The sequence below is a fragment of the Coptis chinensis genome, chromosome 2 (genome assembly GCF_015680905.1).
Source record: "Coptis chinensis isolate HL-2020 chromosome 2, ASM1568090v1, whole genome shotgun sequence".
NCBI classification, from domain to species: domain Eukaryota; kingdom Viridiplantae; phylum Streptophyta; class Magnoliopsida; order Ranunculales; family Ranunculaceae; genus Coptis; species Coptis chinensis.
In genome coordinates, this window is record NC_141457.1 from 73,568,767 (window position 1) to 73,584,770 (window position 16,004).

General features: G+C 37.0%; 1 protein-coding gene across 2 annotated transcripts; it reads left to right on the forward strand.

Annotated features, from left to right (window-relative positions):
• The first annotated feature begins 9,378 nt into the window (after positions 1 to 9,378).
• LOC147517724 (cytochrome c1-2, heme protein, mitochondrial) lies at positions 9,379 to 13,456 on the forward strand. 2 transcript variants are annotated; one of them, XM_086589845.1, is made up of 8 exons: positions 9,379 to 9,514; positions 9,597 to 9,690; positions 10,118 to 10,338; positions 10,484 to 10,763; positions 10,847 to 10,918; positions 12,574 to 12,690; positions 12,785 to 12,850; positions 12,934 to 13,456. In XM_086589845.1, the coding sequence occupies exons 2-8, from the start codon at positions 9,622 to 9,624 to the stop codon at positions 13,048 to 13,050; spliced, it is 942 nt and encodes a 313-aa protein (XP_086445971.1). In that variant the 5' UTR covers positions 9,379 to 9,514; positions 9,597 to 9,621; the 3' UTR covers positions 13,051 to 13,456. The 2 variants fall into 2 exon arrangements, with proteins under 2 accessions (XP_086445971.1, XP_086445972.1); XM_086589846.1 differs by having other exon boundaries at positions 9,484 to 9,514; positions 9,593 to 9,690.
• Positions 13,457 to 16,004: the final 2,548 nt, after the last annotated feature.

Genomic DNA, 16,004 nt, shown 5'->3' on the forward strand with positions numbered 1-16,004 from the left:
GTACCGTCCTGAACCCTAGGCCCCCAAAACATAAAGGATAAGCCACATTCTGGCTGGATTGGGTTCGCCCAGAGCCGACATGAAAGTTGCCTGAGTTAAGCTGTTGTGATGTGTTGTTTTATTTGGATTACCGGTGTTGTTGACACATTCTTCTCGACTTGTACATTTGTATATAAAAGTGTAAATAAATAAAACCAAGTTAAAAAAAAAAAAAAAAAAAATTGAATGTGATTTTTTCATATTCTAGTGGATGACATTTTTAATGCCTATCGTTTTGATACCTCATCCGTTCAATTTGGAGTTGAAACGAATCGAATTTCCACGTTTGAAATTTCGGAACATTTGGGGACATAAGGGGAATTTCTGTAATTCATTTGGGTTTGGGCCAAAATTTTGACCCGACCCAAAAATCAAAAATCCGGGTATAAAGCCCACGCGCGAGGCACCCACGCGTCAACCCCTCTCATTTCTTCTCCCACAAAAATCGGATCTTGGTCCCCCATTCAATTCACTCAAGCTGCCTGCCTACCACTGATGAATTCGACCATACAAGACGCTGGCCAAACTCCACCAAACTCAACCCCTTCCTCCAAAGACCATCTCCACCACCTCCTCTTGCTATTTACATCCTCAAAATATCCTCTACACCGCTATATGGCAGCAAGAATTAATTACAGTTGAGAGGAATTTCGCAAATCTCTACAATTCCGGATGTTTCACCCATTTTTGATGAAGAAATTGCTAGTAGAGAGTGGGAATATCTATTGCAATCAATTCCAGCTCATTATTCAAGAATTGGTGTTGAAATTTTACAACAATGGAGGTTTCCGGGTGACGAATTTTGGATTACGGCGGATGGGTTGGAACGTGAACTCGCTGGAGTTGATTTCGAATAATACCGCAGATTAGATAAACTCGATAGCCCGACCGTTATTATCGAGTATCCAAACCGAGGGATTTGATGTTTGACATGCTTCTCGAGGGGAGTACAACATCGCTCGAATCTGCGTGTACCAAAGATTCGCCGACGACGTAACCAATTAGCCGCCACTAACGGTCGGGCGATAACGCCATTGGAACTTCAAAGACGCCCGACGTGAACAAGACTTTCTTGCACCTGCTGTGGATCTTACAGAGAGGAAGAACACTTTCTGTATGGTCCATTTCTGGGCCATATTCTTACGACCGCGTCAAACAGTGACTCCTCTTCTTGTACTTGTTACTTTCGGCTTATGCTTAACTTAGGGTTCCAAATCGCTACTCTTTTTCATTGAAACAAGGTCTTTCGAGAATTTTGGAATTTTTGAGACTTGTGTTTTAGACCACGGGACCCAAGAGCTAGAGATGACATTGAGCATGATAACGCATTCCTCCTCCTCCTTCACCACCCGCATCGTTTTAATGAAGATACCATGCGCCCAATCAATACTCCTATGGACGCCTTGAGAGGCACATGAATACTAGTATCGTGGGATGTTTCTTCGCCAGAAGAGATGCTTACTTCCTTAATGACTTCCAAAGAAGAAATGAGAAATCGCCAAGGCCGTTTTCGGATAATGATGATGGCAACTCAAAAAGAAGAATTCCAAGATCGCTTCTTCTGATCTATAGGCCACATTCCGCGGTCATTTCGGCTGAAGTTCGTCGTGGGCGTAAGACGTAGAAACCGGGTTCATCTTCGCTAACCCGAGGATTCCCAAGAGTCGTTTATTTCCCTTAGTTTAGAAATGACTATGTCATTTATTTCCCTTATGCATTGCATTTTTATTTTTTTAGTGCTAAATTATTATATATCGGTTGATTTCTCATAATTTTGTATCTCTAGACGGTTTGAATGAGAAATTATTTATGTTATGCGAATATAGTACTTTCAAAAATATGAGTTTGCTCCTTGATTCATTGGGCCTACTCTCAAAGCCCAACGGTCAGAACCCAACGGACTGATCCAAACGGTCAGAACCCAACGGACTGATCCAAACGGTCAGATGCCCAACGGTCAGAAATCAAGTTATAAATACAACTCTCCTTTCCACTTTCACTCATTCCCTTCTCTCACTCTTCACAAATTTTCAATTCCTTGAACATAATGAATCAAATAGGCCGATGGGAAAAGGAGCAACGCGAATGGGCTATCACATTAATCGTGATAACAGTGTTTATCATTATTCTCTTGTCACTCATGCATAACATGATCTAGAACATCTAGATCTATGTAACCGTTTTTCTTTTTTCTGATTTTCATTTTGTATATTAGTATGGTGTCTTAAATAATTATCACACATTTGTACGGGTTACGTATTAAATGGAGAAGTTCCGTATTAAATATTTGTGTATATTAGTTGTCTTTTCCTCTCTAAAAAAAATAAAAATAAAAATAAAATAATAAAAATAAATAATAAATAATAATAATAATAATACATAATAATAAAAATAATAATAAATAATAATAATAATAATAAAATAATAATAATAATAAAATAAATAAACAAACCATAACAAAGATAGGCCATCCAAAACTCACCAAAATAATTAATGGATACACATGGTGTTCAGAGAAAATCGCGCACGCTACAAGGTACACATAACACTTGTCACACATGTAGCTCGATTATTCTATCCATATTCTATTACCGAAGTTATGATCATCATTTCTGAAATTACGTAAGTCTAACTACCCCTGCGTGAAACTTTCCTCCGTATTTTCTAACATTAAACCATCTCATTAATTGTATTTTGATATCTGACATGACAAAGACTTAATGTGGATCCCCTATGATGTTGTTCATAATCACATGGGTCATTAACTACACTTGGACTCTAGATTGGTCTAGCCTCATAGATTGGCTATAAATCTCTTTTTTTTTCAGCCATTCTTATTCATACAATTTTCACTATCCTTCCCTCAGTAATGGCTCAACCAAGAAAAATAACGGCAGAGAAAGACTACCTGAAAACTTTCAAAGAGGGCCGGTTTTCTCCTTATTTTGACATCGAAATCATACGTCGCGGATGGACGCCCCTTCTATATCATTTAGCAGCTGGTTATTCCCGAGAATTGGTTTTGATGTTCTACCAATTTAGCGGATATGAAGATGGAAAATTCTACTTCAATGCCTATGGACAACGATTGGAATTGAATAAGGAAATGATCTCCGACATACTTCAAATCCCAATAAAAACCCAGGAGTCCCTTGTTCAAGAGTCATCATTCGATTCCACAAAAACTTTACTGCGAGCTACCGTATCTCATGGCGACGTCGAAAATACACATCACATGGTTCTTCAATGCTCTTTGAAACAGAATCAACGTGTTGTGCTCCACTAGTTGGGACATAATGTGGTAGGTACATCACACCAATCAGAAGTCACAAAGCCTCAACTTCACCTACTTTGGATTTTGCAAACTCAAAGAGATGACTTTTGTCTGATCCAACACCTCTGGAACGTAATCACCAAGAAAACAAGAAGGTCAGCACCTCTACCCACTTTGGTAACGCAGATTATGATGCGTTGGGGTTATCCAATAATTTCTCCAGAGACACCCCTTCAAAGAGCATATATAAAGGTACTTCAAACAGACTACATACTCCATTGGTTTTTGGACACCTGATACTCTGATAGATGAGCAAAACACCCCAAGCTCAAATTCTGACAATTTATTTGATGAAAATGCCATGCTGAATATTATTGATCCCATGGAAGGCATTAAACTTCTTCATCAGGGTTTGAGGGAACTACACGCTCGTCAGAATATCATCATCACAACTCTTCAGGATTTCCAAGATCGCCAAGCAACGCATGATGTTGAACGGGGAGGAGATCTTGGAAAATCATTCTCAATCCTTGCAAAATCATGCTCTCCTAATGGAAAATCAAACTGTACTCTCTGCCCGACCAAGGGACATTGGATGCAAACCGCCAACAAATAGAAGACCTAAACAGTTTGGTGCAAAATATGCATCTCCAAGATCAATATAAGAATCCATGATATTACTAAGTCAATAAGTATATAATCATATATGTTATTACGTTTTTCCGTCTTACTATGTATTTTGTCTTATCTTTTTGTCTTCTTTTGTATGAAATGCTTAGTAGGATTGTCATCATTTCCGTTGTGACTAAAATAATTTTAACATGTGCTACAGAGGGTCTATTTTCTTACATATTCATTTTTCCATCCCGGTTGCAGGTATCGTTACCCATTTCTTTACTTCATCCACCATGGCATCTTCATCAAACATTGCATCTTCATCATCCATGGTACCTCCCAAACTCATTCCTGAGCAATCCTTTCAGTCTATGATGGATTCCAATGCCTATGGCCATCTCTTCCATAATTACATCACAAACATTGGGTGGTCTTCCCTAATTCTTCAACCCGACCAAACTTATTCTCCGAAGTTTGGTCGCATACTTTTATGCTAATATGGAAGACACACCAAAGATTCAACCATGCGCATGGTTTCTACTTTAGACAGGTTCACAATCCGAAGTTGGTGACACACCTCATATCTTTTTCGAACAACAACTTGCTTTATCTTTGGACCTTCCATACCACTTAACCTCGGCCAGATCTTGGCAAGACATCTATCATAATTCTTACCGTTCCTTTTCGATTGGCAAGCATTTCGCGACTCTTATGGTGATGGTCTTGAGATCAAACGAGAAGGAGATGGCCATGTGCCATGGGCTTAACATCACCATTCCATTAGCAAGCATGACCATGAACATGGGACTGCAATGTTATTTGTATTCCTAAACATTATGGGAGATTGGCATTTTTCTACCGCCAATGAGGTCGCGTTATATTGATTGCACTAGCTCGGGGTCATGCATTATTTAACATTTTAGGTTGTGTTATCTCCAAACTGAAACGAGCTCGCGACTTTCGGGATCAAGATATACTTTTACCACCACCGCTTTGAATCATGAAGACACATTTCCCACAGTTTGCGACCACTTTTCATGACTGGGTCAAGGTAGATTCCATGTGTGCCCAAAGAAACGGAATCATTCGCTCATTGAGGTTTTTCATTAATGGAAGCGCCCCTTCGATACGAGGCATGTTCGATGTTACCCAAAGGACGAAAAGATGAAGACCAATTTGAGGGAATCGAGGAGACAAAGAATGGGCAGAAATTTGGCGGACTATTATTATCTATAGCGATGCTAAGGAAATGCATTTCCTTAAAGAGGACGCTTGGACCTTCATCGCCCTTTGGATGGTAAACTTGAGTTTGCCATTGTACATATATCTAGCTAAATCTTATGTTTGGTGTGCTATTGTTTTTCATGTTTTGTATGCTATGGTTCATTATTTCGTGTGCTATGTATCGTGTGCTATGTTTAGTGTGCTATTGAACATTTTCTTGTTCTTTCGAATAATATATTATGATCTCCAACCCTCTGTTCAAAGAATCTAGCCCTAATTTTGCTCACGGTTCTCAGGTACTTTCTCTCTTTAATTATTGATCCTTCGAGGACTAAGCATCATTCTGTTTGGGGGTGCTTTAAACCTATAGCAAAAATTAGGCATCTTGTAGCCTATATATAGTTTTTATTTTCGTATTAATAATTGTACTTAGTGACAAAGTCTTGTTTCCTTTTCAATGATGAAAATTGTCTAGAAATCTTACATTAGTATCCGAATTAGGATTTGTTTTAAGAAACTTTAGATAATACACATGCAATAGTTTATACATCTTTTCATGAATATTCATGTACTGAGGCATCGATTGTACATGGCAGTAAGTTTTTGGAACTAACGGTTAGTTACTTAAACTATAAATCCTGTGAGAATCTAACCAAAAACCTTGACATGAGTGATTTGTGTGTGATGACACAGAGGAGTAGTTTTTCCGATTAGAGAAATCACGCCTACTTACTTGATCACCAATTCAACCCTAGCGAAATTTTAGGCATTCTTTGGATCGACATAGCTAAAAATTCTTACTGTTACAAATTTTACCGCTAGTCACTCTAATCGAACCGTTCATCAAACCTTTCACTTTCACCAAAAATTCCTTACCCATTTATTAAACCAAATAAAAGAACCTACCTAAGTGATGAGTATGAGAAATAGGATGAAATGTGGAAAGAATAAAGAGAAAGACTTGTCCCAAATAAAAGTCGGGTTATTTGCTTCAGAAAGAAAAATAGAATCATGTTTTAAGCCAAAAAAAAAAAAAAAAAAAAAAAAAGATATAATAATAAATCCATTGAGGCTTAAGAACAAGGTTATAAAGCTCAATTAGAAGAAGGAAAGAAAACAAGGATTTCTCTAGTGTAAATATATGAAGTCCCTATTCTCTCATACTCAGAATTTTGATTATCCATTTCCATTTTCTTGTACACTATCCACCTAAGCCCCACAATACCTAATAAAGACCTCTAGCTCAATTAGGAGTAGGGTGATGTGATAATAAGTAGTAGAGCGTGATTGATCGACATCGGCTCCTCGATCATTGAGATGTGAGGAAACGTGTGCCCACCGCGACACCGGAGTTAACAAAACCCGAGTGGAAAATTTTTGAGTGAATTTGTGTTTCAACACATACCGCGAGAACCCATTTAGGTGCACGCTCTCCAAGGGATCCGAAACAACCCCGCTAGTATATTTCAATGAAAAGTTCACTTTGCATGAATAATCATATGTAGATGTTTTAATTATTGAATACATATTAACTTGAGTTTCAAAGAAATCAATCCTCGTTCCCTCCTGCTAAGGAGATGTATGGATATCCGATATTAATTTAGGAAACGAAGTTTACACATCGAAGTCGCCAGAGTATAAATGAAGTTTGTGAGTATCTTTTGGAAAACTCTCACGAGGCTATAACTCGTCCACTAGGGAATTCCTAGTGGTTTAAGGCCTTGTTGCATATGGTCAATGCAACCGCACTCAAAACAAGAATTAGTTTAGGACTACACATTTTTGGCCACTTATCTATTTTAGTGTCTCTTCTTTGCTTGAGGACAAGCAAAGTAATCGCTTGGGGGGGTAGTGTGATAAGCACCCAAAAGTGTATTATGAAACCCCATCGAGACATATAAATTTGGTTAATTATGTGTTTAATAATCATGAAATAAATATATTTTCATATCAAGGGGTATTTGCGGTAAATATGGAAATATTGGTTAAACTCGCGATAAAGCACGAGGAACGGCGATATATATGAATTCTTCCAACCGCGATGAAGCATCAAACTTCCAAAGCTCCTACCTCTCGAACTAGGACTCGAATGCGACAAGAGAGCTACTCGCACAATCGTATGATGAATTCTACGATAGGCGGAAGTTGTAAAACCGCCCAAAATACCGGACCATAATTGATCGCATATGGACCCACTATGGGGCCACAAGATTGGATGAGTCATCAATCATGGAGCATGTCAAGACAAAAATAACAAATTATTGGTGCAAAGTTGACACCTTGCATGTAATAAATTAGATTAGGTGTTAATAGTGAAAAAAATGCAAGGTGTCACTTTGTTTTAATGTGGTGGATAAAAATGAATTAATGTGGTTTGATGATTCACATGGGAGGAAATGAGATTTCTCTCAAATAGAGAAGAAATTAGACAAGGGTGGGGGACACTCCATTTACTCCCTTGACTTATTTTCCTTATATGGCATTATTTTAGTTCCTTAGTGAAAAAAATCATAAGTTTAGTTTTTAGTTTTTATTAGAAAGCTTGTAATAGTTTTAATGGAGGAAACACTTGTTCTCTTCTAGAAAATAAATAGAAGTGAGTTTGATTGTTTAGCTCTCTCTCTCTCTCTCTCTCTCTCTTTTGTGTTTTTTTTTTAGTTTATAAATCCTTGTCCCAAGGATCATGAGCTAACTTCCCTTTTGGGGAGTTAATCTAACTCATGTGAGGGTAAATCAATTTTTGTTGGTTTGGTAGGTTGTTAGGAAGAACAACTAGCTCTACACCCTATCCCAAAATGATAGTTGGTGTAGTGTCTAGTTAGGAATCAAAGCAATGAGCTTAGAGATAAGTCATTGCTTAGTTCCACTTGCTAGCATGTGTGAGCTCTTAAGTGAGCCATACATGCTAGGGATCAAATCGTTTCTTCCATTAGGGGCTTGTCTATGAGTCTAGGAAGGATCAAATAACCTTTTTCAAATCAACATCTAATGATAGTTTCACATGAGGAGGATTAACTCTCCACCTTTTCTTTCAAATCTCTATTTTGGTATTAAGTGCATGTTTTCAAACTTTAATGTCTTTCTTAATGTTTGTGTAGGAAGGAAATCCTAGCTTTAATATTATAACCTTACTCCTTAGTTCCCTTAATTATAACATCCAATTTGTAGTTGTTCTAAACTTTAGGTTAGTTCGAATCCTTATTCAAACTCTACGAAACGAAGATCGTGAGTAAGGAACCTTGAGTGCTTTTGCATCAATTTAGAGAGTTCAAACCTCTAAGTAGTGTTAAAGAAGCATATATCACTCTCGTCAAAGTGAAAGTGTTCTTCATGCTTTACTCACTTGTCCTTTCGTTAGTCGAGTTTGGTTTGCATATTCTTTTAATTGGCGACCTGAGTTTTGGCAGCAAGACATCTCTCTATATGGAATAGTGCAACGTATAAAGCGATCCTCTAAGACAAAATATGAGTTTATCTCTCTTCTCTCAGATTTTGCTCTTATAGCCTATTTTGTGTGGTTAAGCAAGAATCTCATTATATTCAGAGGACATGACGAGTCTATCCAGGCAATTCTTATGCGAGCCAAAAATTCCAAGATCACTTTAGATAGGAATCCTACACCTTTGGGTGCATTGCTTTCTGAACTTTTCTCTAAGCTGCAGTCCCTATTGGACAATAATTATTTGTTGGTGTTATCCGACGCATCATTTTATTCCCCAAGACAAGATGCAGGTTTGGGTTTTATTGCATGGGCCTCTAAGGACAACACCCATTCTGCAGGATGCAACAAGGTGAAAGTGTCAGAAGTTGAAGAAGGTGAAGCTTTGGCTTTGTTTCTTGGTTTGCAAACCTCTTTTGCAAATAGTATTAAGAAAGTCATCGCAGCATCTGATTGCTTACCCCTTATAAATGCTTTTTATGGGAAGTTTGACGACCTATCTTGGCATAATAACATTATGGTTCATGACATTTTAAACTTGGCAGAGTCCTTCACTTTGGTTATCTTCGTTTATATTTTCCGCTTCTGTAATAAAACATCTCATCATCTCGCTTCCATGGGTTTTTTTTTATTGGGCGTTGAGTTTGGAAAACAAATAAGGTACTATTATATTCTCTGTTTGTTAATAAAATTATTTTAATTTGAAAAATAATAATAATAATAATAATAATAATGATGGGCTGTGCTGACCACAGGCCTAAAACATGAGCATGTGGCCAGAATTAACAACACAATTGATATGTCAACAAATAAATTACCCAAAGTACCCTCACACTTTACTAAAACAACGACACTGCCTTTCCTGTTTTACTTCTCTCATTATCGTCATTTCTTCTCTCACGGCTTCGATCTATAAAAACCAGGTCAGAGATTTTTTTTGTTAAATTTTTATTTAGATCTATTATTAATTCCATCGGGTCTAAAAGTTTATCTGATTCTACAGAGAGAGAGAGAGAGAAAAAAGAAGGAAATGGGTGGGTATGGAAGAGCGATTCATCAGATGTTGAGGAGAAAGTTTCAATCTCAATCTACTACCACTGTAATTATTATTCTCTTCATTTGTGTTTTTTTTTGTTATTATTATTACTTAACTAAATTCAGTTGATGCAAATTACATAAATAACTAATGGTGTATTCTTAGATTTAGTATTATTATTTTTCTCCTTGGAATTTTACTAAGTTTAGATTTTATGTTCGTGAACTTAGTTGTTACAATTTCATTTTATTGATTGAACAACGTGCTATGAAGTATGAACCAAAGATGAATAAATTTTCATAAGTTTCTACCTGCAAGCATATATTTTTTTTTATCTGTATTAAATTCATTGGCTTCTCTGGTGAGGCATACAATGATATAATGCTATCTGTACTCACGATTATCAACTTGTATCTCATTCGGTGCTATCAGCATTGTTTTCTGTTAATGGATATATTTCCTTCTGTTTATCTCGAACTTTTTGTTGCAGGCTTCTCCAGCTATGTCATCCCTTGTATCTAAGCAGGATACGGATAGAGCCGGATCTGCTGGCATGAAATCTCTGAGAGCTTTAGCACTTCTTGGAGCAGGTGTATCTGGGCTTCTGACTTTTACAACAATAGCTTCTGCAGATGAGGCAGAGCATGGCTTGGCAAGTCCTAGCTATCCTTGGCCTCACAAAGGCATTCTTAGTTCATATGACCACGGAGGGTGAGTTGTTTTCGTTTGATTTTTGTTTTTCTCCTCTGGATTTGCAGACACTGTTTGTAAAGAAAAATGGTTATTTAAAAAAAAATAACTGAAATGCTGATAGTTTGGAAGAATAACACTAAAGAGTTCGAATATGCTTGGTTAGGATTCGTCGAGGTCACCAGGTTTATCAGCAAGTTTGTGCATCATGCCATTCAATGTCTCTAATTTCTTACCGTGATCTTGTCGGTGTGGCATACACGGAAGAGGAGACAAAGGCCATGGCTTCTGAGATCGAGGTGGTTGATGGACCGAACGATGAGGGTGAGATGTTTACTCGCCCTGGGAAGCTTAGCGATCGTTTTCCACAACCATATGCAAATGAGCAAGCAGCAAGGTTTGCTAATGGAGGGGCATATCCTCCAGATTTGAGTCTCATTACCAAGGTATTTCAACACCGTATAGATTGCATTCAGTTGGTATATATTCTGTTGTATTTTCCACAGTACTTAGTCTATCTTTCTTTCAGGCTCGTCACGATGGCCAGAACTACGTGTTTGCCCTTCTTACTGGTTACCGTGATCCTCCTGCTGGTGTTGCAGTAAGTTTCTTGCTTCTCTAATGTGATAGAATATGCGAGGGTATTGCCTGTTACATGCCTGAAATTCTTTGTTTACACTATTACTGTTGTTTCTTGCTTTTATATACTTGATTATATATTTAAAAAATTTGGCCTCATAGGTAATGTTTGTCTCAATGAGATTGTGTATTTGTAAAACTTTCATTTTTCCTGTGATTGTTGCTATTGTTATTTGCGTGTGAAAGACCTCCAGATCGTATGAGTTATATTGACACATACTTAAAATAAACGAGAGAATTCCCCAAGTGTCTTCCTTACCGTTTTTGGATTGTTTACTTGTACATATTTCATTAATTTGTATGTTTGTACCTTTCACTAATAAACGTGTAAGTTGCAATTCAAGACTTGACAACATATATTGCATTCCAGCCATTCCTAGTAATTAGTTCCTTCATTATTATTATTTTGAGTACCGCAGTTCTGCTACAGTGTGTTTACATGCTTTCCATTAGCTGGTCCTTTTGAATTTGTATTTATTGTGTATAAAGTTGTCCTTTTAGGCTTGATTTTCTGTGAAGTTTCTTTATCAGAAAAGCAGACTATTTTAGAGCTCCTTAAGATAGAAACTCACCCCACCCCCTCTTTTATTGGGGAAAGAAAAAGCTTAATATCTTATGTTTATGAGTAAGGATGTGTCCACTTGGGATTCGTAAGTGCACCACTTGAATATGCAAACTTTGTTCTTTTTCCTTTACGTTATTTCATGGGGATAAGTGGAAATGTTATTTGAGATAAATATGATACAACAACGGTGAGGGAGGTGGTTACCAAAATAAGCCCATACAGCAGAGCAAAATAAAGCACAATCAACTCACAAAATGATGTTACACACCAGTGTCTTGAATGGTACGTTTCTCAATCCTAGAAGATATGGAATAGTGAATACTTCACAGAAGTTATACAGCCCCTTCTAGTATTCTATACCAGCAGAGCTTAAAGTAATAGGCTGTTGATGCAGGGATATATTAATAATTTCCTTGTGTGAAACCCAACAAAGAATCTAACACTTTTTCGTTTCCTGGTCAAGAAGAGAGGAGAATAGGAGATAGTAGGGTTTTAAGAGGCATAGAGGTCTATGTTCGGCGTGTGTGTTCATGTGGCTATATGAATGGCACATCCATAGGCATCAGTTTAGTAACGTAGCCCCACATTCATACAAGTATATAAGTTACCAATACGTTCCGTGTTAGATTTTAGGGTGAATGGGCACACCATACAATTGTCTGGATCAGGCTGTGGTTCGATCCGACCTTTTTATGTGCTTGAGGTCTTAGGGGTGGTTCTGCTTTGTTTAAAAGAAGTTCCGGTTTTCTCGTGGCAGTTTTACTTTAAGGGGTGATGGCATCTCTTACTTGTGTCTGGATCCAGCTCTGGGTTGATCCACAATTGACCTTTGTATGTGTTTGATCACCCCCTTGTTAGGGATGGCTCCATTTTGTGTCAAAAAAGTGACCCAAGAGGCCAGGAACAAAAATATTTTCTTGAAAATGTATATATAAATTGGTCCAAGTGTGTATATACCTGTTTATGTACAAAAAATGGTTGAAGCAAGTCTGAAAAGAACCAAGTCTATATATTATTAAATCAGTTAAGCCAATCTTCAATTTGCATTGCAGATTCGAGATGGGCTGCATTACAATCCTTATTTCCCTGGAGGAGCAATAGCTATGCCCAAAATGCTTAATGATGGTGCCATTGAGTATGAAGATGGTACCCCAGCAACCGAGGCTCAGGTAATTCTTATTATAAGCGCCATAGGTTACATGCATTACTTGTGGTTTTTATAAAGAAACGGAAGCTCAGTATCTTATCACAATGTTGGTACAGATGGGGAAAGATGTTGTGACATTTTTGTCATGGGCAGCAGAACCAGAAATGGAAGAGAGGAAACTGGTATATGAATATACTTGATCTATCAATTAATTGAGATTTGTAGATAAATTGCAGTTTCTTACACCATAATCCTTCAAATGCAGATGGGTTTCAAATGGATCTTTGTATTGTCACTTGCACTTCTCCAAGCTGCTTATTACCGCCGTTTGAAGTGGTCCGTTTTGAAATCTCGCAAGCTGGTTCTGGATGTAGTTAACTAAACTTGAACTCCGCTGAGTTCTACTTAAATCTGTATGCTTCTGGAAGGATTTCAATTGGCAATAATGACGATTAGATGATCTAGGAGTGCTGTAATCCATGTTCAAATGGGCAGGGAAGCTTATGGCAATCCAAGTCCCGAGCCCCCATTTGGACAATTTTTTTGAGGGAGAAATAAGTATTCTCAGAAGATTATAAGTTAATTTTTTTTCCTTGGCTATTTTGGCTGTCTGTCACATGGTCCTCAGAATTCTATAGGAGGTTGCTTCTTTTTACCGTGTTAAACTGTCTGTGATTAACAGGATCCAGATTTCATCTGTGTACTTCAATGAATGCAATTTATTGCATCCTGACATCCTCTTAGCATAGTATGCTGTTGCAGTCATATTACATGCTGTTTCTTTGTCATATCACATGCTCTTTCTTTGTCGCCCCAATTATTGAAAGCGTACGGGTCTGAATCTAAAAAATTTCATTCCTCATTCCTTTTGCTGATATATTTAAGAGAACATCTGAACTAGTGTTTAGTTTTTACAAGTTTAAGGTTTCATGAGTTGTCTCTTGCTAACTTCATCTGATATATAGTAATCCAACATGTACAAACTCCCGTAGAATTAATTTTTCGGCACTGTGATTACTTAGGAGTGTGATCCAGGAGCTACACTCAGAACATGCCCAGTCAAAATTTATATTTGCCCGATTTCCCCTTCATATCGCCAAAGAGGATATATACTAATATACCCAAGGACCAGCAAAAGAAAGCCGAGGACCAGGCCTCTGTCCCATTACATGGCAATTTAAAGGGGCTTAAGTTTTGTTTTAGGCAATACTGATATAGTAGTAACTAGTAAGTAGCAGGTGACTTTACCAAAAATTAAATAAAAATGCTACTAGTAGGTTAGAGCATCTCTAGGTAGTGGTAGCATACTTTTCAAATTTTAAGAATTTGGTCACAAATTTTGACCTACTCTAAGCAGTTGCAAATTTCATTAGCAAAAAACAACCCACGCGACCTTACCACTGTCGCGCGACAGTTGGAGTGTCGTATGTACAATTCCAAAACAACCCACGCGACATTAAGAGTGGCGCACAACCATTCCAAAAGTAAAAAAAAAAAAAAAAAACTCACGCAATGTTAGTAGTGGCGTGCGACAATACCACTAGCACGTGGTGCTGGTAAAAGTAAAAAAAAAAAAAAAAATTGGGGCGATATTTGCAATGGCGCACAACATTACCAATGTCGCTCTGCATCCGCATCCAAATTGCTAAATTTGCGAACAAGAATGCGAACAAGCAGGTGATGCGACCGAATTTGAGGCCACCTATAGATGGAATTTCGATAAATTTCAAAGTTTTTCTTCAAATTTAAAGAATTTGACATGTTATACTACCACCTAGAGATGTTCTTAGGCGTTATTATTTACTAAAGTATGCAAGTAATTAAATACAGGGAGGGATCATATAAAACACTTTTTATACAACACATTTTTTTTTAAGTTGATCTAAGAGCTAATACTTTGTGGGTATGATCTTATTACTATGTATATCATATCTACAAAATTTTAGTTCATTTCGAAATCTCTATCCCTTTCAAAAGTAGATTTGAAAATGTGATTTGTTTAACGGCCAGGATTTGAAATTTTGCAACCCCCTTTTGACATATTTAAAAATTTCGAAACGAGACCATTTTTTATAAGGATGTTCTCTATAGTGAGAAAGTAAGATCCACAAAAAATCAAGTTTTAAATGAATTTGTAGAAGAGATACAGACCATTGTATAAACTGTTGTAGAAAAAATATTGTATATAAATTCCTCCCTTATATTATTAAATACATTTATCAAACTTTGATATCATTTAAAAGATCGAGATGAGAAACTTCAATCGAATTTGTCTTACTCCAAGTAACAAGGTTAAAGTAGGATTTTTGAGAAACACTTAACGGGTATAATGTACAACGTACTATACATATTTTTGCAATTTAGATAATTTACTTTTTTTTCACACTGCAGTACTCTGTACAATTAGTTTTTTTTGCATTTTTAGACTATGACTCAATTCTAGTCGGTCAATGCTGATGTGGCCACCGGAATACACAATGTGTCCATTCATTTCATTAGGTGACATTAATAAAGCATGTGAGAAACACGTTTTTTTTTTCTTAAAACTTTAAAAAAAAAAATAAATATCAAATTCACAACTTCTTCTTCTCCACGAAACCAGTTCACATAAACCCTATTGCATAAACGAAACAAACATGACACACAAAAACTAAATATGACACTTGTACAAATGAAAACAATCATAATAAGTCTTGACTGTCAAATTAAAACATGACACACTTGACTGTGAAATTAAAACAAACTTAACACACAAAAACTAAACCTAGAACACCGGCAAACACCACAACAACACTTCAATCAATACAACCTCTTCTTCGTCATGCTCGTCATGCATACACCAGCAGCAGCATTTAGAGCCAACACAACCTCTTTACTTGCTGCTTAGATGGCCCTGCTGCTGTTGGTGTTGGTGTTGCTAATTGTGTTGCTGGTGATACGGCTGCTGCTTTTGCTAGCCTGGGTGATCTTCTAAGGCGTCTCTCAAATCCTGGTGGAACTTCTGGACTTGGTTCTCGTTCTCATCGAGCTTCACTTCCATCTCCATTCTCCTCCATCATTTCAATACAACAAATTTTGCCACAGTCAGTACAAACTCTCAAACATATCTCATCATCTTCCATCGCAATCTCCATAAATATCCTCCTACCATTCTTTGTTTACATCATTTTTCGAACTGCTTCAACTATTTATCAAATTGTTTACTATCTCCCTGAATTTCAAATACCTTTCCCTTCACCATTATTTGTTTTCACGAAATAAACCTAACTATAGTATGTTTTTGTTCTTCCCCAACAAAAAAAATATATATATACTTGAGTTTTTATAGCAATCTAA